At 40.7% G+C, this 26,635-nt stretch overlaps 1 protein-coding gene across 1 annotated transcript in view; it reads right to left on the bottom strand.

Moving 5' to 3' along the window:
• Nucleotides 1-26,635, bottom strand: part of FRAS1 (Fraser extracellular matrix complex subunit 1) — a 513,961-nt gene that overhangs the window by 281,740 nt on the left and 205,586 nt on the right. Inside the window, exons 5-9 of the mRNA XM_018049625.1 lie at nt 17,241-17,400; nt 14,535-14,668; nt 3,398-3,481; nt 1,648-1,749; nt 943-1,134 (exon numbers count right to left, since the gene is read on the bottom strand). Coding sequence (XP_017905114.1) covers nt 943-1,134; nt 1,648-1,749; nt 3,398-3,481; nt 14,535-14,668; nt 17,241-17,400 — 672 coding nt within the window. The remainder of the gene's footprint in view (nt 1-942; nt 1,135-1,647; nt 1,750-3,397; nt 3,482-14,534; nt 14,669-17,240; nt 17,401-26,635) is intronic.

Here is a 26,635-nt window from a genome sequence, read left to right as displayed (position 1 = left end):
TAAATGTGTCTCAGCTCAGCTGAGACACTGAAGTAGGAGGCAGCATGAAAAAAGAGCTCTGTTGCTGACAGCCCTGCTTGATAGGCTGTTCCTCCCCAGGAGCCATGTCAAGAGGAGCTGAGACGTGGGGGAGAACAAGAAAGAAAAATGCCTTCACAGACAGCCCATGCTTCAGATCTTCCTAGCTCCCCTCATCCACTCAAGTTCACAACCCCGCGGGAAACTGGTGGGGCGGATGGGAGCGGCCAGGGAGAGGGAGACAGCTTTGAAAGCAATTTGTTTTGCAGCGGGTCAAAATTGAGTTCAAAGGGAAAATAAAAAAAGCAATTTCCCTGCCATATATATCTACAGTCCAAACAGAGGCTACTTTGTTAAAAGATTCTAGAAATTTTGCAGACAGCACAAGTCCACGGAGGTCAACAGAGTTAATTATTTATGGGGTCTCTCTCCATGCCTCTTTAAAACAAAAACACAAACACATTTCATTTTCTTTCCTGATTCACAGGAAGAGCCTCCAGGTGCCGGCTCGCCACTAAAAGCTGCCAGTGGGGCCTGTGACAGAAGCTGGACCCCCAGAGCACCTGCAGACTCTGCTTCAGAACCAGACTGAGCTGGGCAGCCACCAATGACGAGGCCCAGCTGCGCTGACTGTTAGGCTCCTGTCCACGTCATCCCTTTCTGTGTCTGAGTCTCTGGCTCAGGGCTTCCCATCTAACCAGCTGCTCCAAGAGCTAACAGCTCCAGGCTAGCTGTTCCAAGCCAATCTGAACAGAAAGTAACATTTACACTACAGAAGCTCCATGCTAGGAGACAACTTGAAATTGAGCCATCAAACCTGGCTGTCCTCTCTGCTGGGAAGGGACGGGAAGGAACAGGTGGGGGACCACCAATCCTGCTGCAGAGAGGGTTTCAAGTCCAAACAGAGATGCCTCCATTCCTTACCCGGGCACACTCCACTTTGGCACACTCTGCAGTCTGGCAGGTCACTTGGCCACGGTCACACACGCAGAACTCACAGGCCGAGGCCTTCCACATTTCATCCTGGTATCGCACGAGCCCTCTGTGGGAGCAGCTTCCAGCAGGAGACACACAGTCCTCACAGCACTGCCCCTGACGCCGAGCCCGTCTCTGACCCTGAGGAAGCAGAGAGAAGGGAGGGGAAGGGCAGTGGTCAGGAGGGCACCAAAGCATCAGAGCAAAAGGACACAAAACACCAAGTTTGTACACCGTTCCCTAGTGGCTAAGATGGGAAAGAATGAATCTGCCTGCAATGCAGGAGATCTGGGTTTGATCCCTGAAGATCTCCTGGAGAAGGAAATGGCAACTCACTCTAGTATTGTTGCCTGGAGAATCCCATGGACAGAGGAGCCTTATGGGCTACAGTTCATGAGGTTGCAAAAAGTCGGACATAACTGAGCAAGTAACACTTTCACTTTCCCTTCCCCCACTTCCCCAGATGGAGGCAGGTTCCCCCCCCACCCCCAACCCCCCGCCTCCTTCCTGGGAGGCAGGTACTTCCTACCTCTATCTCATAATCTGAGCATCATAATACTTTCCCTTTCCTCAAGGGACACAATGGACTAAGAAATGCATTTCGAAAATGACCTTGATAAAAGTTGGAGAATCAAGCTGCACACTCTCAAATACCTTTTCGCATCTTAATGGAGGGCAGGGCTGTTTGTGACACCTGACCTCGCCCTGGTCACATGTACAGGTGGTGCAGGCATTTTCATGCCACTGCTCTCCATGCTGAAGAAAGGGTGGAAAAAAGTGGAAAATCAAATGTCACATGTATCAAATAGAAACCTGAGGCGCATAAGACACACAACTTTTTATTAGTTTTCAATTGAGTCACATTGAATGTAATCCTGAGAAATGATAACATTCACACAGCAAGAGGCTCTAAGGAAAAAAGTCAGGAAATGTCCAAAGAGAATTTTGGATTCATTCTTATTCAACTAGATTCATTCTGCCGATGCCTTGAGGGCCTGCCCGCCTTATGCTAGGTACACAGAGGCCTGGGAACTCTGAGTATCATAGGAAGCCAGTGTTGCTGGCTAAGTGATGGTTATTCTTTAGCTCTTCTTTGCTGGGAGACCCAGTTCTCATGGCCACACACTCACTTTTCCAGCTTCCCTTGCAGCCAGACCACAGACAGAGTCCCCCCACCAAGGGGACCCTAGGGGAAGAGTGCTAGAGGTTGAGGAAAGGACTCTCCTCACCCCATAAAAGAAGAAAAGCCACCCCTTTCTTCCATCACGCTTAAGGAATGATTGGGTGAGGACGAGCTGCCTGAAGCTGTGGAAGACACAATGGCTGGAACATGAAGGGACAAGCCAGGAAGCAAATGCCAACATGCTAAGGATGGGAGAGTGCAAAGATCAAAAGACAGCATGGAGACCTGACCAACCCTGCGACTTCCCCACTTCCGGGCTTCTTGCGATGTGAGGTCATAAATGTTTCATCTTAGCCACACTTAGAGGAGCATTTCTCTTGCTGGCAGCCAGAAACAGCGTAACAGATACAGAGGCTTTTCCTTCCAGGAGGAAATAATCTAGCACGTATACGTCTACTGTATTAGACAGCAGAGATCTAGTATATAGAAAAATCATTTCCCCACGAGTTCTTTTCATCTAGACTTCAAGGGACCCATCTAGAATTTATGTCATTCATCCCCTAATACTCTTCCAGATTCTCTGCTGAAAGTCAAAAATCACAATTTCTATTTACTTTTCCTCAGAATGACTGGTAAGTAAGGGAATTAGTTGGGTTTATTTTTTGATATATTCTTTGCTTTAGAATAATGTAACCTTCTTTTGGTTCAGCTGGGCACTCCCAAGACAGAACATTCATTCGTTTGATTTGTTGAACTCACTTTCGTTTGGTGCCTATTCTGTGCCGGGTAGTTACCTACACTGTCCCAATAGTACCTTCAAGCTTGCAGGCTCCACCACCACCAGACTCCTTGCCCTTCCCTCTCTCTCCTCCCACCCTGCATTGCTCCCAACCTCACTGTAAGTCAGGAGACACTGTCTTTGAATATCAGTGCATAAAGTCCAACCCAGACAGATATTCCCAGAGGCTCCAGGTTAAGTGTCCATTGACAGTAACCAACGGTACTCCTTTTTCCCTTCAAGAGGTGTGAACACAAAGTTCACCACGGTCCATGAACCAGGTGCTGCTTGCCAGCACATTCTTTTATATTTCTAACCCTCTCCGATTTAATTTTTTCAGAAAGACTTTTCATGAAGAGAAGAAAAAAGCCATTTATGTACTGAGTTACTAATGCTGGCACAGAGTCAGATGAGGGCGGGGGAGGAATGACGGTTAGCAAGGCAGTGGGCAGATGTGCAAGAACGCGTGTCACAACACCTACGAGGGGCACATGAAAGCTTACCTCGTACACTTGGCCAGCAGCAGAGCACGACCGCGAAGAGCACTGTGGGCAACATTTTCCAGGGATGCGGACTATGGTTTCATCCTAACACCCCAAAAAGAGTCCATCAGAAGGCGATATTAATAAAATCCACGACAGCAGGAAAACTTCACTCACAGCCAGCTCAAACATGTGCCTCAAAGCAGCCAGAAATAGCAATTTCCTCTCCTTTCGTATTTATTAGTCACCTGGTGCTTTGATAAGAATTAGCACTTCTCAGGGCAGTGTAACTTGAGAAGTCTGCATATTCATCAACCCTCAGCTACTTCTAAGAACAAATAAAAGCTCAGCTAATATTAGTAAGAATAGTACTTCCTTCCACATCTAGGTTGCTTCCAAGTCCTGGCTATTGTAAACAGTGCTGCTGTGAATACTGAGCTGCATGTGTCTTTTTGAATTATGGTTTCTCAGGGTTTATGCCCAGTAGTGACCTAGATGGCTGGGATATGTGGGGGATGCGGGGAGGTCCAAGAGAGAGGGAATATACATATATATATTATATATATATTTAGCTCATTCACTTCACTGAGCAGCAGAAACCAATACAACACTGTAAAGCAACTATATCCCAACTTTAACTAATAATAAGAAGAAGAAGAGCAGATTTTGTTTGCCAGGTACTGTTCTAGGTACTTTATGTGAACCTGTGAAGTAGGGACTCTCATTCCCCTTTTAAAACAAGCAAAGTGAAAAACAGAAAGGTTGTGGAACTTGCCCAGGGTCACAGAGACACCTTGCCCAAGGTGACCAGTAATGGTAAACGGTTGGCAGAGAGGACTTCAGAATATCAGCCATTTCAACACTTCAGAACATTTACACTCTTGCTGAGTTAGCACTAATCTCAAAGTGAAGGGATCCCTCCATTGATAAACTATCTCACTATTCTTTTGGATCTTTATGTGAATCCACACATTCAACTATATGTATTAGGGAGGTCCTTAACATGAGACAAATCAATCTTGGTGGCTCAGATGGTTAAGAATCTGCCTGCAATGCAGGAGACCCAGGTTTAATCTGTGGGTCAGGAAGAATTCCCTGGAGAACGGAATGGCTATCCACACCAGTCCTCTTGCCTAGAGAATTTCATGGACAGAGGAGCCTGGTGAGTTATAGTCAAGGGGGTCCCAAAGAGTCGGACACAAGTGAGTGACAAACAGTTTCACTTTATTCACTTTAACATGAAAAAAAATCAATCACACCCTGAGATATCTATTAATGGGAATATGGCAGTGCACAGAAATATGTGTGACAGACATTAGATGCCCAAAGGACACCCCACCTCCTCATTCCTACAGTCTCAGCTCTCCCGCACTCACCCCCAGAATATCAGACCCTTTGTCTCTGCTGCCCTGAAAAGAATTTTCACAACAATGAGAAGACAAAGAATCAGCTTCTCATTTTGACATCATTACAGCTTTTAAAATAGAAGAAAGGAAGACAAATTAAAGCCAAAAGAAGGAAGATTAGAATAAACCAAGCTTTGAATACAAAGAAGTGGTAGAATTTATACAGAAGATACCTCCTGAACAGTTATATGCACTTCTTTTCACAAAAAGCAGAAAATGAGATTGCATAATCATTCAGTTCAATTCAGTCACTCCGTCATGTGCAACTCTTTTCAACCCATGGACTGCAGTACACCAAGCTTCCCTGACCATCACCAACTCCTGGAGTTTACTCAATCTCATGTCCATTGAATTGGTGATGCCATCCAATCATCTTATCCTCGGTCATCCCCTTCTCCTCCCCACTTCAATCTTTCCCAGCATCAGGGTCTCTTAAAATGAGTCAGTTCTTCACAACACGTGGCCAAAGTATTGGAGTTTCAGCTTCAGCAGCAGTCCTCCCAATGAATATTCAGGAATGATTTCCTTTAGGATGGACAAGTTTGATCTCCTTGCAATCCAAGGGACTCTCAAGAGTCTTCTCGAACACCACAGTTCAAAAGCATCAATTCAGCACTCAAATTTCTTTACAGTCCAACTCTCACATCGATGCATGACTATTGGAAAAACCACACCTTTGACTAGACGGACCTTTGTTGGCAAAGTAATATCTCTGATTTTTAATATGCTGTCTACGTGGGTCATAGCTTTTCTTCCAAGGAGCAAGTGTCTTTTAATTTCATGGTGGCAGTCACCATCTGCAATGATTCTGGAGCCCAAGAAAATAAAGTCTTTCACTGTTTCCATTGTTTCTCCATCTATTTGCCAGGAAGTGATGAGACCTTTCTCACTGATCACTGAGGAAGGCTTTCCTATCTCTCCTTGCTATTCTTTAGAACTCTGCATTCAAATGGGTATATCTTTCCTTTTTCCTTTGCTTTTCGCTTCTCTTCTTCTCTCAGCTATTTGTAAGGCCTCCTCAGACAACCATTTTGCCTTTTTGCATTTCTTTTTCATGGGGATGGTCTTGATCACTGCCTCCTGTACCATGTCATGAACCTCCATCCATAGTTCATCAGACACTCTATCAGATCTAATCCCTTGAATCTGTTTCTGACTTCCACTACCATAATCTATACGGAATTCACTCTGCAAGAAAATAAGGCCAGGGTACTTGGCGGAAGGTGAGGGTCGTGGAGAGTGTCAAATAACCTTAATTTTTCATGGAAAGTTCCAGTCATGCCTGTGGTTATTTTAACCCAATTACATATGATCAGCTAGATTAATGCATTACTCTCTATTAGGGATTAATTTCAAACACCTGAATCACTGGAATTAAAATGACAATTGTTCCCTCTGTATTAGGTTACTTTTATTACTGGATAAGTCTAGAAAAATATTATGACAATTGATGTTCCACAGAGTATGTGAAAATTGGACATGGATTGAAATCATTGAGCATTCCTTGACCTCAGCTCTTGAGTTTAATAAAATTTCAGCAAGGAAGTAAAAATAAAGTTATACCTGATATCATATTCATTCTTCAATAACTTTATGGAACTAAACAATGAATTTATACAATGTTAAGTAAAGAGTAGACAAATGTCATGATCACAAATCTTGAACAGAAATATTGACTCAGTATAATTTATCTTAATCAACAGGGACTAAACCCAAGGACAGTGGCAGAGTCAACTGAAAAGTACAGAGGAGGAGTAATCACCTGTATAGTGGCTGGTACAAGGAAAATCAAGTTTTCTGATTCTTATTGGCAATGCTTAATTATATATTTTATTAGACTTTCTTCTAATATAGAGATTTTTTCTATAGACATAGAATCTTTTTTCATAAACAGAGACCAATTAGAACAAGAAGGAAGGACATTAAAGAGAAAATATCCCTGGAGACAACAGAACTTCATGATGGTGAATTTAGATCCCATTTGGACTTGTGCTGTATAAACAGGACTGAAGAGGCAAGTCAGCAAAGTGGGTCAGAGAAATGGAAAAGCCGTTTTGGCAGTACACTTTTATTGCTATAATATATGCCTGAATTCTATCATCCTTTTCTTCGTTGTTGTTATTGTTCAGTCGCTAAGTGGTGTCTGGCTCTTTGAGATCCTGTGGACTGCAGCACGCCAGGCTGCCCTTGTTCTTCACAATCTCCCGGACTTTGCTCAGCCTCATGTCCAATGAGTCTGTGATGCCATCCAACCACCTCATCCTCTGTCAACCCCTTCTTCTCCTGCCCTCATTCTTTCCCAGCATCAGAATCTTTTCTAATGAGTCGGCTCTTACAAATGAGGTGGCCAAAGTACTGGAGCTTCAGCTTCAGCATGAGTCCTTCCAATGAATATTCAGGACTGATTTCCCTTAGTATTGACAAGTTTGATCTCCCTGTAGTTTAAGGAATTCTCAAAAGTCTTCTCCAACACCTTAGTTCAAAAGAGTCAGTTCTTCAGCACTCAGCCCTTGTTATGGTCCAACACTCACATCCATACATGACTACTGAAATAAACCATAGCTTTGACTAGATGGAACTTTGTCAACAAAGTGATATCTCTGCTTTTTAATGCACTGTGTGTTTGTCACAGTTTTTCTTGCAAGGAGCAAGCGCCTTTTAATTTCATGGCTGCAGTCACTATCCACAGTGATTTTGAAGCCCAAGGAAATAAAATTTGTCACCATCTCCACACATTCACCATTTAGTCGCCAAGATGTGATGGGACCAGAAGCCATGATCTTAGTTTTTTGAAAGTTGAGTTTTAAGCCAGCTTTTTGCCTCTCCTCTTTCACCTTCATGAAGAGGCTCTTTAGTTCCTCTTAGCTTTCTGCCACATCTGAGGTTACTGATACTGGTGTCATCTGCATATCTGAGGTTACTGATATTGCTCCTTGCAGTCTTGTTACCAGCTTGTGATTCGTCCAGCCTGGCATTTGGCATCACGTACTCTGCATTTAAGTTAAATAAGCAGGGTTACAGTACGCAGTTTTGACATACTCATTTCTAATTTGGAACCTGTCCATTGTTCCACATATGGTTTAACTGTTGCTTCTTGTCCTGCATACAGGTTTCTCAGGAGACAGGTATAGTGGTCTGGTATTCCCATCACTTTAAGTGGAATACTGTCTGGTATTCCACAGTTTGCTTTCCACACAGTCAAAGGCTTCAGTACAGTTAATGAAGCAGAAATACATGCTTTTTCTGGAATTCCCTTGCCTTCTTTATCTTCCAACAGATGTTGATAATTTGATCTCCAATTCTTCTTCCTTTTCTAAATACAGCTTGTACATCTGGATGTTTTCGGTTCATATACTTCTGAAGTCTAGCTTGAAGGATTTTTAGTATTACCTTGCTAGCATGTGAAATGAGTGCAATCGTATGGTAGTTTGAACATTCTTCAGCATTGCTTTTATTTGGAACTGGAATGAAAACTGACCTTTTCCAGTCCTGTGGCCACTGCTGAGTTTTACAAATCTGCTGACATATGGTGTGCATCACTGTAACAGCATCATCTTTTAGGATGTTAAGTAGCTCACCTGGCATTTCTTTCATCCCTGGTGGCTCAGATAGTAAAGAATCTGCCTGCAGTGCAGGAGACTGGGGTTCAATTCCTGGGTCATGAAGATCCCCTTGAGAAGGGAACAGCAATCCACTCCAGTACTCTTGCCTGGAGAATCCCATGGACAGAGGAGTCTAGTGGACTACAGTCCTTGGGGTCACGAAGAGTCAGACAAGACTGTACAACTAAGACAGTTTCACAGCTGGAATTCCATCACCTCCAACTCATAGATTTGCCTTTCCAAACTTACAGACTATACAGGGACCAGCACACTACAGACAAATGACCAAATCCAGCCCACCACCAATTTCCATAAGCTTTGACTAGAACACAGCCACCTACACTCATGTACGTATTACCTGTGGATGTTTCTGTGCTGTATTTGCAGAGTTGAGTAGTTGTCCCAACTACATGGCACACAAAGCTGAAAACTTTCAGTATCTGGCTCTTTACAGGAAAATTTGCCAACTCTAAGTCTAATATAGTACCATCAGTAATCACAGGAGTTTAGTACAAAAAAAATATGTATGATCAATGTCATTATAATTTGGGATAGGGCCACCATTAAGGATATACTGTTGACCCTTGAACCAATAGAGGTAAAGGGAACTGACCCATCATGCAATTGGAAATTGGAATATAATTTTTAGCCAGTCCTAGGTATCCACATTTCCTCCGCATCTGTGGTTCCGCATCCATGGATTCAACCAGCTGTGGATCATGGGGTATTGTACCATCTACTACTGACAAAATCTGCATATGTTCAAACCATGCTGTTTGAGGGTCAACTGTATTTAATTATGGTTTATCATATTCCTTAAATTAAAATACTATGATAAACTTTACAGTATATTATGGCTAATAGCTCATGACAAAGTATCTTCTCCTATGATACCTCTGAAAATATAAAAATGAGATGAAAACTGTGCCATCAAAAAGGAGAACAGACAACCTCCTGCTATTGCCAAGAGGGGTCGCACTGACCATTAGACTTTCGGTGGCCTTTCTCTGTTTTGTTAACCAAATAGAAATGAGAACCATCACTTCCTCTGAAGTCTCTGACTCTCAGTGCCAAACATAACATGGCTCATCCCCACAGTGTGTGGCCACTACTATTTGAAGCCATCAGAGTGCCCACTGTAGCCTTCACCTCCCTCAATGGCTTTCTACATCTAATCAGAGCCCATAATGTAAAAAAAGAAACAAAAAGAAAGATAACAAAATGAATGGGAAATATGTGCACTGGGGGAGGAAGAGGAAGTGATTAAAAAATGGGGATGAGGACACCCCAAATGTAAAGCACACAGTCACCAAGAAACATGGTGAGAACTCTTGCAAACTAGAGATTATAGTTTTATGTTTCATGAATTAAAAATTTAAGAAAATTGGGCAGTGGAGACAGCAAAAAGTCTGATCTCAGTACAGTAGAGCAACATTAAGTTAAAACTGGCCAGACCCTTGGCCAAGGAAACACATACCTCTCTAAGTACTTAGACCTTTATTTTCTTGGGGTCCAAAATCACTGAGGACAGTGACTGCAGCCACACAATTAAAAGACACTTGCTCCTTGGGAGAAAAGCCGTGACAAACCTAGACAGCATATTAAAAAGCAGAGACTTTACCTGGCCAGCAAAGGTCTGTATAGTCAAAAGAATGGTCTTTCTAGTAGTCATGTATAGATGTGAGAATTGGACCATAAAGAAGTCTGAACACCAAAGAATTGATGCTCTGGAGAAGGCGCTTGAGAGTCCCTTGGACTGCAAGGAGATCAAACCAGTCAATCCTAAAGGAAATCAATGTTGAATATTCATTGGAAGGACTGATGCTGAAGCTAAAGCTCCAATACGTTAACCACCTGATGTGAAGAGCTGACTCATTGGAAAAGATCACGATGCTGGGAAAGATTAAAGGCAGGAGGAGATGGAGGTGATGGAGGATGAGATGGTTGGAAGGCATCACTGACTCAATGGACATGAGTTTGAGCAAACTCAGGGATATTGTCAAGGACAGGGAAGCCTGCTGTACTGCAGTTCATGGGGTTGCAAAGAGTCAGACATCACCTAGCGACTGAACAACAACAATGAACCCAAGAAGCGGGTATTAGCCAACTGCATGCTGCTTACCTTTGCAGTTTTGAAGCACTGTGTATGAACAGATTTCTCTAAGGCTGAGCAAATAGAAAGAAAGGAACTTGGGGGGAAATCCTAAAGTGCAAGCAAAAAGTAATAATACTCTGAAGATTCACAGAAAGGGCAGATTTCTGAAACCAACATATTGCAGGATCTCAAGTAAAAGATTTAAAAACCATTTTGCAACTTGAGTAAGGCAGAAGAAAATGCAGTCTTTATTAAAGAAGCAAAAAGCAATATAGAATGAGAAAGCATTGGAATTTTAAAAAATTGGAAGAACCAATGATAAGAGAAAGAAGGAAGAATTAAAAGAAAATTAAAGAAATCATCAAATTAAAATCAATATGGAGGCAGGAAACACAAACTCAAGAAGCTCTCCCCATAATGTAGAGCAAAGACACAAAAGTGAAAATAATGAGGCAGAACATGACCAGTAATGAGGGGAGATGGTAGAGGAGCAGTTTAAGAACCATATGTGTTTCTGAGAACTGAGCATAATTGGAACAGACATGACTAATCAAGGCCAGAACTAAAGAAAATATTTCACACCTGGAATACAGACTGAAAGGGCTTCACAATATTCTAGGTAAAATATGTGAAAAGACACCTTCCTAAGAAATACCCTGGGGAAATGTCTTAATTATAAAGATAAAGAAACATCTTGCAAAAATTCAACAGAGTAAACTAATTGATATAACAGAAGAGAAAACAGACCCACCTCTGACTCCTCCAGGGCACTAAATTCCAGAATTCAGTGGAAAGGAGATTACAATCTCATTAAATTTTGGACCCCAACAAATAATCTTTCATGAGCGTAGGCAAATAGGAAATAATTCTGCAACATGTCAGTGGCTCGAAAGACAACAATTTTTCACCTTTTTAAGAAAATATCTGAAGATGAAGTTCAATTCACTTAATCAGTTGGGAATGGGAAAATGGTGGTATTGAAAAAAAAATTGGTAATAGAGCCACAGGAAGAACTCTCATCAGACTGAACAGATCATTTTAACAAGCCTACAAAAATATGAACAGAGGCCTCTGTTCACATGGCATCTGGACAAAAGCTGAATGCAAGCAATTTCAGTGTGAATTTACACCACCCACCAAGGGAACAACCCCTTATTTGAACACAAGAATTACTCCTTTTATCAGAGATAATCACTAACTCCAAAAATCTGATTATAACTATGCAAATATATGCACATTTGCCTACCAAAAAATTGGAATGAATTTTTTAAAAATCTACTATGATGTTTTTGAATGGTAGAAATATGGATGATCAGTTCCTTTACTGCTTTTTTCAAACTTTCCTTAATGAACACAGATTCCTTTTACAATTTAAAAAAACACACTTTATTTTAAAAATCAATTTTTTTTAGAGCTCAACACCTGGAAATACATTTCTTCTGATAAACTTTAAAAAAAAATACTGAATTAGTTAACTCATATAAAATGCTTGCAATCATGATTGATGACGTTAGCAATTACTGTTTTGTGATTATTATTAGATGTAAATAAACAACATATGACTCATCATTTGAGGAGGTGTAGTGTAACAGGTAAAAATCAAAGTCAAGTGTGGTCTGTTGAAGTTGTAATGTCAAGCTGCCTAGGTTAGAAGCACAGATACTTCCTAATGATGGCACCTTGAGCAGAGTATTTAAACTTTGTATCTCAGTTTTGTCTACTGCAACATGGGACGATAATAATAGCTTGTACTTCATAAGGTTGTTATGAAAATAAAAAAGATTTTAAATTAATGATTATCAAATAATAAATACCCCAAATGTGGGGATGGTGATGGTTAGATGGTGACAGTGATTACGTTTCCGACCAAGGCACTAACTCTATCAGTTCAGTTCAGTCGCTTAGTGATGTCCAACTCTTTGTGACCCATAGACTGCATTATGCCAGGCTTCCCTGTCCGTCACCAACTCCTGTAGTTTACTCAAACTCATGTCCATCAAGTCAGTGAATCCATCCAACCATCTCATCCTTTGTCGTCCCTTTCTCTTGCCTTCAATCTTTCTCAGCATCAGGGTCTTTTCAAATGAGTCAGTTCTTCGCATCAGGTGGCCAAAGTATGGAGTTTCAGCTTCAGCATCAGTCCTTCCAAAGAATATTCAGGACTGATTTCCTTTAGGATTGACTGCCTCTTTATATCATCAGAACACCCAATGTTTTAATAGTGATATTAAATCAAGAAAAATGGTTTAAATAATCTGACAGTTGGGTATTTTCGAATGTCAAGGCAAAACTATAAACTTGATGCAAGAGTGCTTAAAATCAATCTATTGTCAAGACTTCCGAATGCTTGCATAGCAATTAGCTCTACAGTATGGCAACAAATTTCATCTTTTTAAGTTAATCCATGCAAACTATAAGTTAGTACTGTTTGAAGCTAGAGTTTAGCATTTTAAAAAATGGGACCCAGCACTTTCTGGTATTCCAAGCTAACCCATGATATGCAGTCATTGTTGTTTTTAAAGACTTGAAGCAGAGGTTCACAATGGAGTGTTTCCTCCTTCCCTCGTCCCACCTCCCTTATTGTAATGGCGGCAAACTGCTTAATTAAGCTTCTTACATAAAAGACTAAACCCTGGGATGTGTAAGTCAAAATGCTCCAACACTACAATATCTTTCAAATGTAAGATATTCTGCAACTCGACCAAGAAGCTCATTTGCAATCTGAAACCTAGGACAAGACGTCATGATGAATGGAGACATGGGACAAGTGTGCAGTGTTTGCTGTCGTGTGGGTAATGCAATCTGGTCTTTCAATTAGATACGTTTTTCCTTTATTTGGCATTTAGCATTTCTTGCCTAATTGCCTTTTGTCTGCCTTTAAACATATTGCCCAATTGTCACAATATGCAATGTTATTGATTTTGTTTTATTTGACACAAAGTACTGCTCTGTATCAACTGAATGCTGGCTTCCAGCTTTTTCTCAGATCAAAAATGAGCTATTTTTGAACTGGAGGCAAGCTCCTTTCATGGTTATCTGTCAACTGCCAAGGAACATCCATGGGAGCTACTGGAAGAATAAAAAACTACAAAATACCATGGATACAAAATTTATTTGCATTTGACTTTCTCCTGCAAATCTGTATGAAAGAGTCATGTTTTGAAAATTTGATCCATTTGTTTGTTTGTTTTACTTTACAAAAACACTTTTATAGAAGTCGAGCTCTGGCTATGTAAAGTCCTTTTTTTAAGGACTTTAAAAATAAGTAAACTAGCTTATTTTTAATTAAAGGATAATTGCTTTACAGTGTTGTGTTGGTTTCCACCAAATATCAACATGAATCAGCCAGAGGTCTACCCATGTCCCCTCCCACTCAAGCATCCCTCCCACTTTCCCTCCCCCAATCCCAGGCCTCTAGACTGTCACAGAGCCCCAGCTTGAGCTCCCTGAGTCATACAGCAAATTTCCATTGGCTATCTATTTTACATATGGTGATATACGTTTCCATGTTACTCTCTCCATACATCCCACCCTCTTCTCAGATTAGTTTTAAATGAAGAACAAGTTCCCACTATTTTAAACCTCCCCAGAAAAAACTCCTTTGGTAATTTGAACCATTAAGAATTAAATCATGTACATCTGGATAATCAGGTTCAAAGAAACATCTATATGTCTTTAAAAAGCAGTCTGTACTTGTATATTGACAAACAACAGCAATCCTATCTTCTTACTGAATTTTCCAGATGTTTAGCTAGACATTTTTGGAACACCTGCAACTGGAGTTTGGCGGCTCCTTTGTGTGTATCCTGAAGGCTCAGTTTCATTATGTAACAATTAGCTTAAATGACTGGTAATTAGGCCTATCTGTAGCTGTTAAGGGGAAAAGAAATGTCTCAGGGGTGGTCTCCATAACTATAAGGAAAATAAAACAGCTTTTGCTTCTCGTTTTCAGTACTTGCGAGGCCTGCCTGCCATCATCTCAGAAGAGACTCCAGGTTCCCAAATAGTGAAGTCAATAGTCTGTGAAGGGTCCTTTCTGAGGCTGTTTTCCTTACCTGGCTACAAAACAGAGGTGGACACTGAGAAGCAAAGCACTGGGCGACCCCATTTCTACACACACACTTGGCGCACCGACTCAATGGCCAGTCCTCCCCGTCTTGAAACACACGGCCTTCGTAGGAACAGGATTCTGGAAGGTTAGAGCAATAAGGGTTACTGACGGTGTTGCACAACCTAGATAGCATATTAAAAAGCAGAGACATTACTTTGCCAACAAAGGTCTGTCTAGTCAAAGCTATGGTTTTTCCAGGAGTCATATATGGATGTGAGAGATAAACTATAAAGAAAGCTGAGTGGTGAAGAATTGATGCTTTTGAACTGTGGTGATGGAGAAGACTCTTGAGAGTATCTTGAACTGCAAGGAGATCCAACCAGTCCATCCTAAAGGAAATCAATACTGAGTGTTCTTTGGAAGGACTGATGCTGAAGCCGAAACTCCAATACTTGGGCCACCTGATGTGAAGAGCTGACTCATTTGAAAAGACCCTGATGCTGGGAAAGATTGAAGACAGGAGGAGAAGGCGATGACAGAGGATGAGATGGTTGGATGGCATTACAACTCAATGGACATGAGTTTGGGTGAACTCCGGGAGTTGGTGATGGACAGGGAGGCCTGGCGTGCTGCAGTCCATGGGATCACAAAGAGTCAGACAGGACTGAGCGACTGAACTGAACTGCGCCACGATCTCAGGGCTGGCTACATCTACGCCAGTGCAGTCACACAGTCTTGTGCTCTGGGGCACGGTGCAAACTAGGGGACCCTGGGCTTGGGGTATAGCTCTGGAGCCACTGTATGGAGTTCTTAACTTTCTCTCTGAGTTTCCTAAGTGAAGTCTGGTGGGACAGGTAGCACTGCAAGGGGTTTGGAGCCTCAGTTCATGAATGGTCCTACCTCCCCCTGCCTCCTTTCCTTCCTGGGTTCTCAGGAGCCTGAGCCCAAATTTGTGCCCAGTGAAAGCTGCCACCCTCTACCTGTATTGGGGACCTGGGTACAGGTGCCTCAGGAGTGCACGCACCCTAAGCACCAAGTAGCAGGAGGGGTCTAGGGTGCCTGAGGAGGACTCACCCGACCAGCAAATATCCCCATGCCTAAGGGTGGGTGAAATTAACAGCAAATGACCCAGAGAGATGTTATGGGGAGGGAGGTGGGAGGGGGGTTCATGTTTGGGAATGCATGTAAGAATTAAAGATTTTAAAATTTAAAAAATAAAAAATAAATAAAATTTTTAAAAAATTTTTAAAAAATAAATAAATAAAAACATGACAGGCGCAGAAAGATCTTGGAAGAAAAACCAAAGCTTCCCCACCCTGCTTTTTGAACAAGTGAAGTGAAGTCATTCAGTCATACCTGACTCTTTGTGACCCCAAGGACTGTAGCCTACCAGGTTCCTTCATCCATGAGATTTTCCAGGCATGAGTACTGGAGTGGTTTGCCATTTCCTTCTCCAGGGAATCTTCCTGACCCAGGGATCGAACCAGGGTCTCCTGCATTGTAGGCAGGCGCTTTACCATCTGAGCCACTGGGGAAGTCCTTTTTGAACAAAGGGCCCTGCATTTTTATTATGCACCCAGGAAATTATGGGGTTGGCGCTGGCTGATCCTCCAATCTCTCCAGGCAAAATGTTTCCAATAGATTTTTCTCATGGAGAGTCAATCAGAAATTCTCCTAAAATGTAAGAAAGGAGCCCACAAACCCAGACAGCCCACCCTCCACCCAATCCCTAAACACTGTGGTTGGAATATTTTTCCTTGCAGGCTTATCAGCCCAAAGTTGGCTGGCTGTCTTTTTCTGGTGGGTGACAACTGAAATGCAGGAGGAATGCATTCTACTTTCCTCATTCCCTTACCATACTTTGCAATCCCCAGAATGGTTCTCCAGGGTAAATGGTGGCCCGGAATGGAATAACTAGGAATCAGAAAGAAGCCAGAAGTCTTTTTAAAGAGAAAAGGCAAGATTACAATGTAGCTTCCAGGTACTACTTAAAAAGAGTAATTTGAGCTATTATACACCAGGAGAGAATATAATACAGCAATGACAATAATTTGTATTTGTCATGAAGTATATGCTACTTAATTATAAAAATGGAAAGGGATATATAACTCTAAAATGTAATAAAACGGTACTTGGTCCAAGCATGAATTCTAAGTAGAAGGCTGGAAGCACACGCCTGGCTTGCTGGGCTGTGCCTCGGTTCACAGGCAGGCATAATCTCTCCATCAAAGACGCCATAAAGACAAATGAAATACTGCTTCCGGCTCAGTGTGTTTTGGAGAAAAACATGAAATCTTAAAGACCGGCCATCAGACTTAGTGTTGTGATACTATTGATACCCAGAAAAGTGATGTTTGTTCTTCTGTCCACCAAAAGCCGTAGGAACTACCTGGGCCTTATGGAATCATATCAAAGGATCTGGTCCTTCCTCCTTTCCTTTTCAAGAGCTGTGAACACAACAGGTTGCATCTGGCCAAGACAAAATAATAAATCAGAGAGCCTCAGCACCCTGAGTTTGGAATGGAGCTTAAGGATTTGTTCCAACCTCATGGTTTACAACATCACTTCCTGCCAAGTGCAAGGCTATTACTTGGTTCCAATAAGGAATGGGGTCAGGGATCTTTGAGTCACACACTAGGCAAGAAAGAGAAGGTGTCACCAGGTAAACCTCACAGGCAAAGAGGGTCTCTCTCTACAGGCTCATACTCACTCCCAGAGCCCACACAGACTGGGCAGCAGCTCCCTTCAGGGATGAATTCCAGCTCCTGGTATCCACACATCAGTGGTGGGCACGGTCGGGGGGCACATCGGACTTCCCCGTGAGTGCAAGAGCACATGCTGCAAGAGGAGGAGGCCCATGCTGTCCCGTGCTGGGTGAAAAGAAAAAGAAGGTTACTGTGAGAACATAGACTTGCATTTGAGCAAACAGAAACAAGCCTTCTCTTAAAGAAGTGAATGACGGAGCTCCGATAAGACAGAAGAAAGATCTAGGCTTATAAGGCTGAAATCAGGGTTTGCAATATTCCAAGGCAGAGACCAATTTAGCAATTGATTTTTATTTTCCTTTTAAAAAATTTTATTTATTTTAAATGAAGGATAATTAATTTACAATATTGTGATGGGTTCTGCCATACATCAACATGAATCGGCCACAGGCATACACGTGGCCCTCTCCTTCCATCCACCTTCCTCCCCACCCCAGCCCTCCAGGTTGTCAGACCATAGGCTTTGAGTTCCCCGTGTCATACACCAAACTCCCACTGGCCATCTGTTTTACATATGCTAATGTATATGTTCTCAATGTTATTCTCTCACATCACCCCACCCTTTCCTTCTCCCACTGTGTCCAAAAGTCTGTCCTTTACATCTGTGTCTCCTTTGCTGTCCTGCACGTAGGATTGATAGTACCATCTTTCTAGATTCCATACATATGCATTAATGTACAATATTTATCTTTCTCTAACTTCTTTCACTCTGTATAATAGGCTCTAGGTTCATCTACCTCATTAGAACTGACTCAGATGTGTTCCTTTTCACAGCTGAGTAATATTTATCCTTAAGATTTTTTGTTTGAAAATTCCAAAAAAGCGCAACAATGAAAGAAAAATCACCCCAATCCCATTATTTAAAACACTTCTGTGAGGACCAAAGTAAAATGTGCACCCATACCTACTGAATTTTTTACACTAGCTACATCATCTTCAGCGGCTCTCACTCCAATTGTTTCTTTTTTTGCCTTTTACCCTGATAAGTGTCCACACTCCCATCTTCTCTCTCCCTGACCCCAGTCTTCTCTCTCTCTCCTATCCCAGAGATCTTATGGTTCCAGGGAAGGTGGACTAGCCAGTAGAAGGCACCTGTCCAACCAGTTCTCCCACAAATTGTAAAGCCAACTCACTCCTGGTGTGGATGCCCATCTACACACACCAAATGTTCCTGGTCCACTTTAGGCTAGGACACCACATTCCCAAAGCTGGCACTGTACTGACGATCTAACATATCCATGCTTTGATACATAACATTTACTAACTACCAAAAGTATCTAAGGGCTTCTCTGGTGGCATAGATGGTGAAAAATCTGCCTGCAATGCAGAAGACCTGGGTTTGATCCCTAGGTTGAAGATCCCATGGAGAAGAGAATGGCTACCCACACCAGTACTCTTGCTGGAAATCCCACGGACAGAAGAGCCTGGCAAGCTACAGTCCCTGAGGTTGAGAAGAGTCGGACACAACTGAGCAATTAACACTTTTCAAAAGTATCTAAATAAGCCAAGCTCAGAGGGCAGTGGAGAATCTTGAATGTAAAAAGCTACAAATATGTCAATTGTTTGGAGAAGTAGCTGTCAAAATATATTATGTTCTCAATGGCAGAGTGGAATGACGGTGGCCTTTTAAAAGATGTATGCAAAAAAGTGAGCTTAATCAATAAAGTTTCCTCCTGTAACATTTTCTTAAATAGTGCCTTCCTCTGCCTGTATTAAATGTAATATATGATGAAATCTGATTCCGCACAAATCATATATAGGCTTCTATTAAAAACATCCCACCTTCTAGGTGCTCAGTCACCTAACTATAATCTGGGGATTTCAACTGTGTCACTGAGAAGCATGGAAAATAAACATCCTCTTGCTACTCCTCAGGCCAGCATCCAGAATAATTATTCACCCTCTCTCAAACACAAAAGAACTCTGTCTTACCTAAACAAGTCACTATGCCTTTATTGTGCAAATTGCTGCCAGGTTGCAAGCCTGCCAAGTTTGACATTTGGGAATTACTAATAACCTGTGCTATTATTGTAACGATAATAGTAATAGGTTGTCACAGCCATCTAAATTTTTGGGAACCAAGTCCTTGCCTTACTATCATAAAGATTACTTTCCCAGGACCTACTGGGAGTACCAGAGGACAGAAATGTAAGGAATGTACTGAGTTGGATGAACCAAAGGTTTCCATGGAAGTATATGTGTCCTTGGATCACAACTCAGTTCTCTCTGCCTTGGGGACTATGAGTATGTCACCTCATCTTTCTAAATTGCAGTTTCCTGGTAGAGAAACCTGAAATGGTATGAAGATAACCTACTCACTTGGCTACTGTAAAGGCTGCATGAGGTAGTTGTTAAAGAGGCAGCAAGGGAAATGGCACGTAGGAGATGCTGAACCCTTTCCCCATGAGTCCACGGCTTTCCTACTCCTTTTCACACCTATGTGCTGCCTGTGATCATGGCAACAGACCTGGATGCCAAGGCCAACTCCTCTCCCATCAATTTTTACTTCTCCTATAATTAAATGTAAAACTTCAAATTTAGTACAGCATATAAATAAATGGGCAAGTCCACAACTGGCTAATAAACTGTTAGCTAATAAAACATAGCAGGCAATTGACCTTTATGCTTTAAAAGGCCCAAGCATAAAAGCAAAGGAAGAAATGGTAAGAGAAAAACTGATACATTCTCATGAGTTAAACTGTTAAAAGTCAAATATATTGACTACATTGTAGAAAAATTTAAAAGGTAAATGACAAACATTTTTTAATGCAGATTATATTAATTAGAATTATACTCATATATAAAACCATTTACAAGCAATAAGAAGAGACTGGAGGCGAGATCAAAATGATAAGAGTAGGCAGATTCTGAGTTCACTTCCTCCCATGGACACATCAAAACTGCAACTACATATAGAACAACTCTCTTTAAGAAAAACCTGCAGGCTAGCAGAACAGCTCTTCTACAATTAAGGGTATAAATAAAAAGCCTCATCAAGATGGGTAGGTGGGGACACATACCCCTGGAAGGGAACCCAAAAGCAGAATGGAATATCACAAACTTGGAGGACCTCCCTAAGGAGTGAGGAATTCAAGCTCTACACTGGGTAGAGCTCTATACTGGGTCCCATAGCCCTGGGACCTGCTCTGGAAAGATGAGGCCCCACAATTAGATTTGAAAACCTATGAGATGGACATCTATGAAAGCCAGAGAACTATGCACAAACTTACTTTCTCTGAGTGCCAGCACAGAGGCAGCAGTTTGAAAAGTTGCCATTCTAGTCAGCCTGCTGAGGCAGCCCCAGCCCACCCTCGAGCCTGGGCCCACTCCAACTCTAACCATCCCACCAACATGGCAACCCCAACCCAGCCCAGGAGAGCCATGGCTGGTGTCCACTTCAGCTCCAGGCATCTTGCCAGGGATGCCTCAGCCCAGCCTCAGTTCAGTTCAGTTCAGTTGCTCAGTCGTGTCCGACTCTTTGTGACCCCATGAATTGCAGCACGCCAGGCCTCCCTGTCCATCACCAACTCCCGGAGTTCACTCAGATTCACGTCCATCGAGTCAGTGATGCCATCCAGCCATCTCATCCTCGGTCGTCCCCTTCTCCTCCTGCCCCCAATCCCTCCCAGCATCAGTCTTTTCCAATGAGTCAACTCTTCACATGAGGTGGCCAAAGTACTGGAGTTTCAGCTTCAGCATCATTCCCTCCAAAGAAATCCCACGGTTGATCTCCTTCAGAATGGACTGGTTGGATCTCCTTGCAGTCCAAGGGACTCTCAAGAGTCTTCTCCAACACCACAGGTCAAAAGCATCAATTTTTCGGTGCTCAGCCTTCTTCACAGTCCAACTCTCACATCCATACATGGCCACAGGAAAAACCATAGCCTTGACTAGACGGACCTTAGTCAGCAAAGTAGTCTCTGCTTTTGAATATGCTGTCTAGGTTGGTTATAACTTCCCTGCCAAGGAGTAAGCGTCTTCTAATTTCATGGCTGCAGCCACCATCTGCAGTGATTTTGGAGCCCCAAAAAATAAAGTCTGACACTGTTTCCACTGTTTCCCCATCTATTTCCCATGAAGTGATGGGACCAGATGCCATGATCTTTGTTTTCTGAATGTTGAGCTTTAAGTCAACTTTTTCACTCTCCACTTTCACTTTCATCAAGAGGCTTTTTAGTTCCTCTTCACTTTCTGCCATAAGGGTGGTGTCATCTGCATATCTGAGGTTATGGATATTTCTCCCTAAAACCCACCCTACCCCTTCTGCTCCACCCCTAACTGGCCTGCCAAGGCCACCCAGCACATGAAACCTACATTGGAAACACTTCTACACGAGACCACAGCTCCAAGAGCAGGAGAGATAACAGTTTCACCGAATTCACAGGAACAGACACAGAAAATCAAATGAAATGAGCACATAAAGCAATTTGTTCCAAAGGAAAGAACGAGATAAAACTCCAGGGTAAAAAAACTCTAATGAAATAAAGGTAAGTAAATTACCTGATAAAGAATGCAAAAATTTGAATTCTCTATTATAAGCATCATAAAGATGCTTATAGAAATTGGGAGAAGAATAGCAGAAAACAGTGAAAACTTCAACAAAGAGTTAGAAAATATAAAAAAGAAACAATCAGAACTGAAGAATACCATAGCTAAAATGAAAAATACACTAGAGGGTATCAAGAGCACTAGATGATATGGAAGAATACATAAGCAACCTGAAAGACTAATAGAAATCACGCAATCACTACAGCAAAAAAAAAAAAAAAAAAAGAATTTTTTAAGATGAGGATAATTTAAGATAGTATCAAGTATACCAACATTAGTATTATCAGGGTCTCAGAAGGAGGAGAGAGAAATAAAGGGGCAGAAAACTTACCTGAAGAAACAATGGCTGTAAATTTCCCTAACATGGGGAAGGAAATAGCCTCAAACAAGATAAATCCAAAGAGATCCACGCAAAGACATATCATAATTAATACGGCAAAAGATAGAGAATTTTAAAGGCAGCAAGAGGCGTACAATGCATAATACTCAAGAGAAATCCCATAAGGCTATCAATTTATTTTTCAACAGAAACTTGGCAGGACATAAAGGAGTGGTGTGATATATTTAAAGTGCTGAAAGGAAAAAACTCATAACCAAAAATACTTGATACCAAGGCTATCATTCAGGATTGAAGGCAAGATAAAGAGTTTCCCAGACAAGCAAAAATTAAGGGTCCATCACCTCTAAACTGGCCCTACAAAAAGTGCTAAAGGATCTTCTTTAGAAGTAAACATTATAACTAGAAACAAGAAAATATATGAACAAAAAAAGTCTCATTGGTAAAGAGATATACATAGTTAAGCCAAAAGATCAACTACTTGAAAAGCAAGCAAAATTTAAAAAACAAAAATTGGAAAATCAACCATAACTACAATTTGTAGTTAAAGGATAAAGTAATAAATGTAAAATATGACATTAAAAACATAAAATGTGTTGCAGAGTAAGTAAAAATCTCGTGTTTTTAGAATGTGTTCAAACTTAAGTGACTATCAGCTTAAAACCAACACATTTGTAAACCATACAGCTGATATGGGGTTAATATCCAAAACATATACATATACAGAACATACACAACTCAATATTTAAAAATGTTGTGGGGAGGGAGGTGGGAGGGGGGTTCATGTTTGGGAACACATGTAAGAATTAAAGATTTTAAAATTTAAAAAATAAAAAATAAAGTTAAAAAAAAAAAACAAAACAAACAAACAAAAAATCCAATGGAAAAATGGGCAGAGGACCTGAATATTCATTTTTCTAAAGCATGATGCAAAGATAGCCAACAGGATGGTGAAAAGATGCATGGCACCGCTAGTCATGAGGGAAATGCAGGTCAAAACCACAGTGAGATACTATCTCACACCTGACAGAATGACTGTTATCAAAAAGACAAGAAGTAACAAGTGAGGCAAGGGTATAAAGAAAAGGGAACCTACATGTAACGTTGGTAGGAATGTAGTTGATATAGTTATTATAGAAAACAGTACGGAGATTTAACTTTTGAGGGAAAATTACAAATAAAACTACCATATGATTCAATAATTCCACTTTTGGTATTTATCTGAAGAAAACAAAAACACTCATACAAAAAGATATATGCACGCTAATGTTCATGTCATTGGAACATTATTAATGACAAGATATGGAAGCAACCTAAGTGTCCATCAAGAGATGAATGGATAAAGAAGATGTCACACACACACACACACACACAAATATTACTCAGCCATAAAAAATGAAATTTTGCCACTTGCAAAAACATGGATAGACCTAGAGGCTAATTATGCTTAGTGAAATAAGTTTGATAGAGAAAAACAAATACTGTATGATTTCACTTATATTAATATATGGAATCTAAAAAGAATAAACAAAACGAAACAGAAACGGACTCAGAGATACAGAGAACAAGCAGGTGGTCATCAGCGCAGAGGGAGTACGGGAGAATGGTGAAAGAGGCCAAGGGGATTAAGAAGTACAAACTTCCAGTTGTACTAATAAAATAAATAACTCATAGGGACATAATGTACAGCATAGGAATATAGTCAATAATACTGAAATAACTTTGCATGGTGACAAATGGTAACTAGACTCACAGTAGTGATCGTTTCGTGATATATAAAAATATTGAATCACTTTGTTGTGCATGTGAAACTAATACTATATTGTAAGTACACTGGACTATATTTCTTAAAAAAAGAAATAAAACCCCAGTGAAAAAATAGCAACAAGCTTATAGAATGTTCAACTTAAATATAGAACTTTATTAACTACAAAGAAATATTAATAAAATTAAATGATATATTTCAATATCAGATATGAGAAGTGTTTAAAATTCACAGTAAAGCTCCAGTGGAGTGGGACTCTCCTACGCAGAGACTTGTCTCATGATAGCACCTGGAACAACTCTGCCAGGTGGCAACTACCCTAGGTAATCAGACTTGAAAAAAAGCTGTACTATTAGTAATATTCCCGCTGCGTTTATCTTTAGACAGAGACAACTTAAAATTGAATTTTAATGACTGTAGATGTCACAGCTTCAATACTGAAACTCTTTAGATGCTTTGACCTACTAATTTCACTTTTAAGAAGTTATCTGAAGAAAACGATCAATGACACACAAAAGAGTTTGAATACAAAGAATTCCATCTCAGTGTTCATTACAGTGAAATTGAAAATATTTTAGTGAATATTGGAAGCTACTCAAAAGCCTAATAATAGGCACATAATAAAGAATAAATTACATTCTAATAATAATAAATAATAATAAAGAAATAAATAATAATAAACCATATTCTCCAAGAGTATGCTGGGGAATTATTTACTGCATGTTATATAAAAATTAAGCCATAAACTGTACACAGAGTATAATTACAATTATGTGAAACCATGCATATCTCTATCAATCTACCCATCCATATTCACTACCATTTCCCCTTCTCCCCCCTCCAAAAAAAAACTGAGGAAACAATAGTGGTTTTCATAGTTGGAGATAACTAGTGGATTTTTTTTCTGTTGGCATATTTTGTCCACATTTTCACCAATAAACTAACACTCACTTTGTCATCAGAGAGCAGAAGTACTGTTTAAAATATCTAATAAATCATTTATAAATCTTAAATAAGTAAAATTTGAAAGCATCTTATAAAGTAATTAGAAGTGAACATCTTTATCCTACTAAAAGTTAAGAGATTGCTTCTAAACATCCAGACATTAAAACAAGAGCTCGTTTTTGTTACTACTGAGAAACACTAGCTGTTATTTCTCAAACATTTGTAATCATATCACCTCTCAGACTGAGACCACAAAAATTAATTATAATAACAACCTGTCAATCACCAAAGTGTTTTCAACTGTAAGGCGAGAGGGCTATATTAGCTCATCTCTTTGGTACCTTCAAGCTCTCCAATGATGTGAATCTATTATCTATCTCAAGAGACATAAAATTTAAGCAACAGATTCTCCCTTCACAATAAGCCTGAGAATTATGGGAATAACAAAGAACATTTGTCAGGGTGATTTCACTCTTGATGTCAAAGCCACAGAAGCCAGACAGTGATCCAAACTGAACAGAATGATGGAGAAGAATAACTCTCACCTCTCTGAGAAAAGTCACCTTCACTTTCATCTCCTACTCCTATTCCTAAATCAGTGATACCTTTCTCACCGGAAGGAGACCAGAGATCAAGGAGTTTGATACATGCTGATAGATAGCTAGATTATAGGTAGATAGAGAAGTAGGCAGACAGATGGTAGATGGATAGATAGAAAGATAGATGGATAGATAGATAGATGACAGGGGACAGATATTAATAGATGATAGATAAACATATTTTTTAAATCTCACTGTGTTCTCTATAGTCACAAATGTTTTAATTTTCATGAGTACAGTTAACAGCAAAGAAAGCTCTGTAAAATCAAGAGATAATGCATATACAAAGCAATGCTCCCAAAAGACCTGTGTTGTAGCTGTACCATCCCAACATCATTAATAGCTTTCAGAAACATGAGACTTTGACACTGGGCAAAAGCACATTCCACAGACAACATCTTAGACATATTCTTTTGCACAGCCAAATAACAAGTCGGGTTGGCTGTTGACTTAAGTCCAAAGGAAAGATACGGTCATAAAGTATTTGCCTGGCTTACAGACAGAACAAAAAAATAATTTTTCTTTATATAATTTGTTTCTGTTATGATGTTATAGATCCAGAATACTAAATATCTGGGGATGTTTGGTGCATATTGTAATTAATCCTCTACTTTGATGAAAACAAGGCTGCAGAATTCAATATTCATCTCTTCCTCGCACACATAAATTAGATCTCCTTTTAGCCTCACAGTCAGGCAAAGCAAGCAGACTTCTTCCACGCTCCTATGCTCAATCAGATGCGGGCACTGGGGCATTACCACCTGCCACTTTTCTTTTTCAGCGAGTCTCCAAGCATCATCTTCTCAGACAGGACATTATCTGGTGCTGAGATCAAATTAGTAAAGAGGAAAAGAAAGAGGTTAAGGTCCTTTCTCCTCCCTTTCACAAGCTAATTTGTGAGGAAAAGACCAGGGAAAAAGCATTCCAACACTCTAGGAAAACATATTTCAGGCTTGTCTCCCTAACTGGTTGGCAAGGCTGGGCAGAGATCCAAAAGCTAATTTGAAAGGATAGCTTTGGGAGGTCATGGATGAAATAGTCTCCCCAAATGCTGACTGTAATAAGCCCATACAAAACTCTTAAATAACCTGGAGTCGGCCAAAAGGCTCAAGTGTTTTTCTCACTCCAAGGAAGATGTGGGGGCTT

This window comes from Capra hircus, chromosome 6 (genome assembly GCF_001704415.2).
Source record: "Capra hircus breed San Clemente chromosome 6, ASM170441v1, whole genome shotgun sequence".
Taxonomy (NCBI): domain Eukaryota; kingdom Metazoa; phylum Chordata; class Mammalia; order Artiodactyla; family Bovidae; genus Capra; species Capra hircus.
The sequence above is the reverse complement of the archived record's forward strand: the minus strand, read 5'-3'. Positions and strand labels throughout refer to the sequence as shown.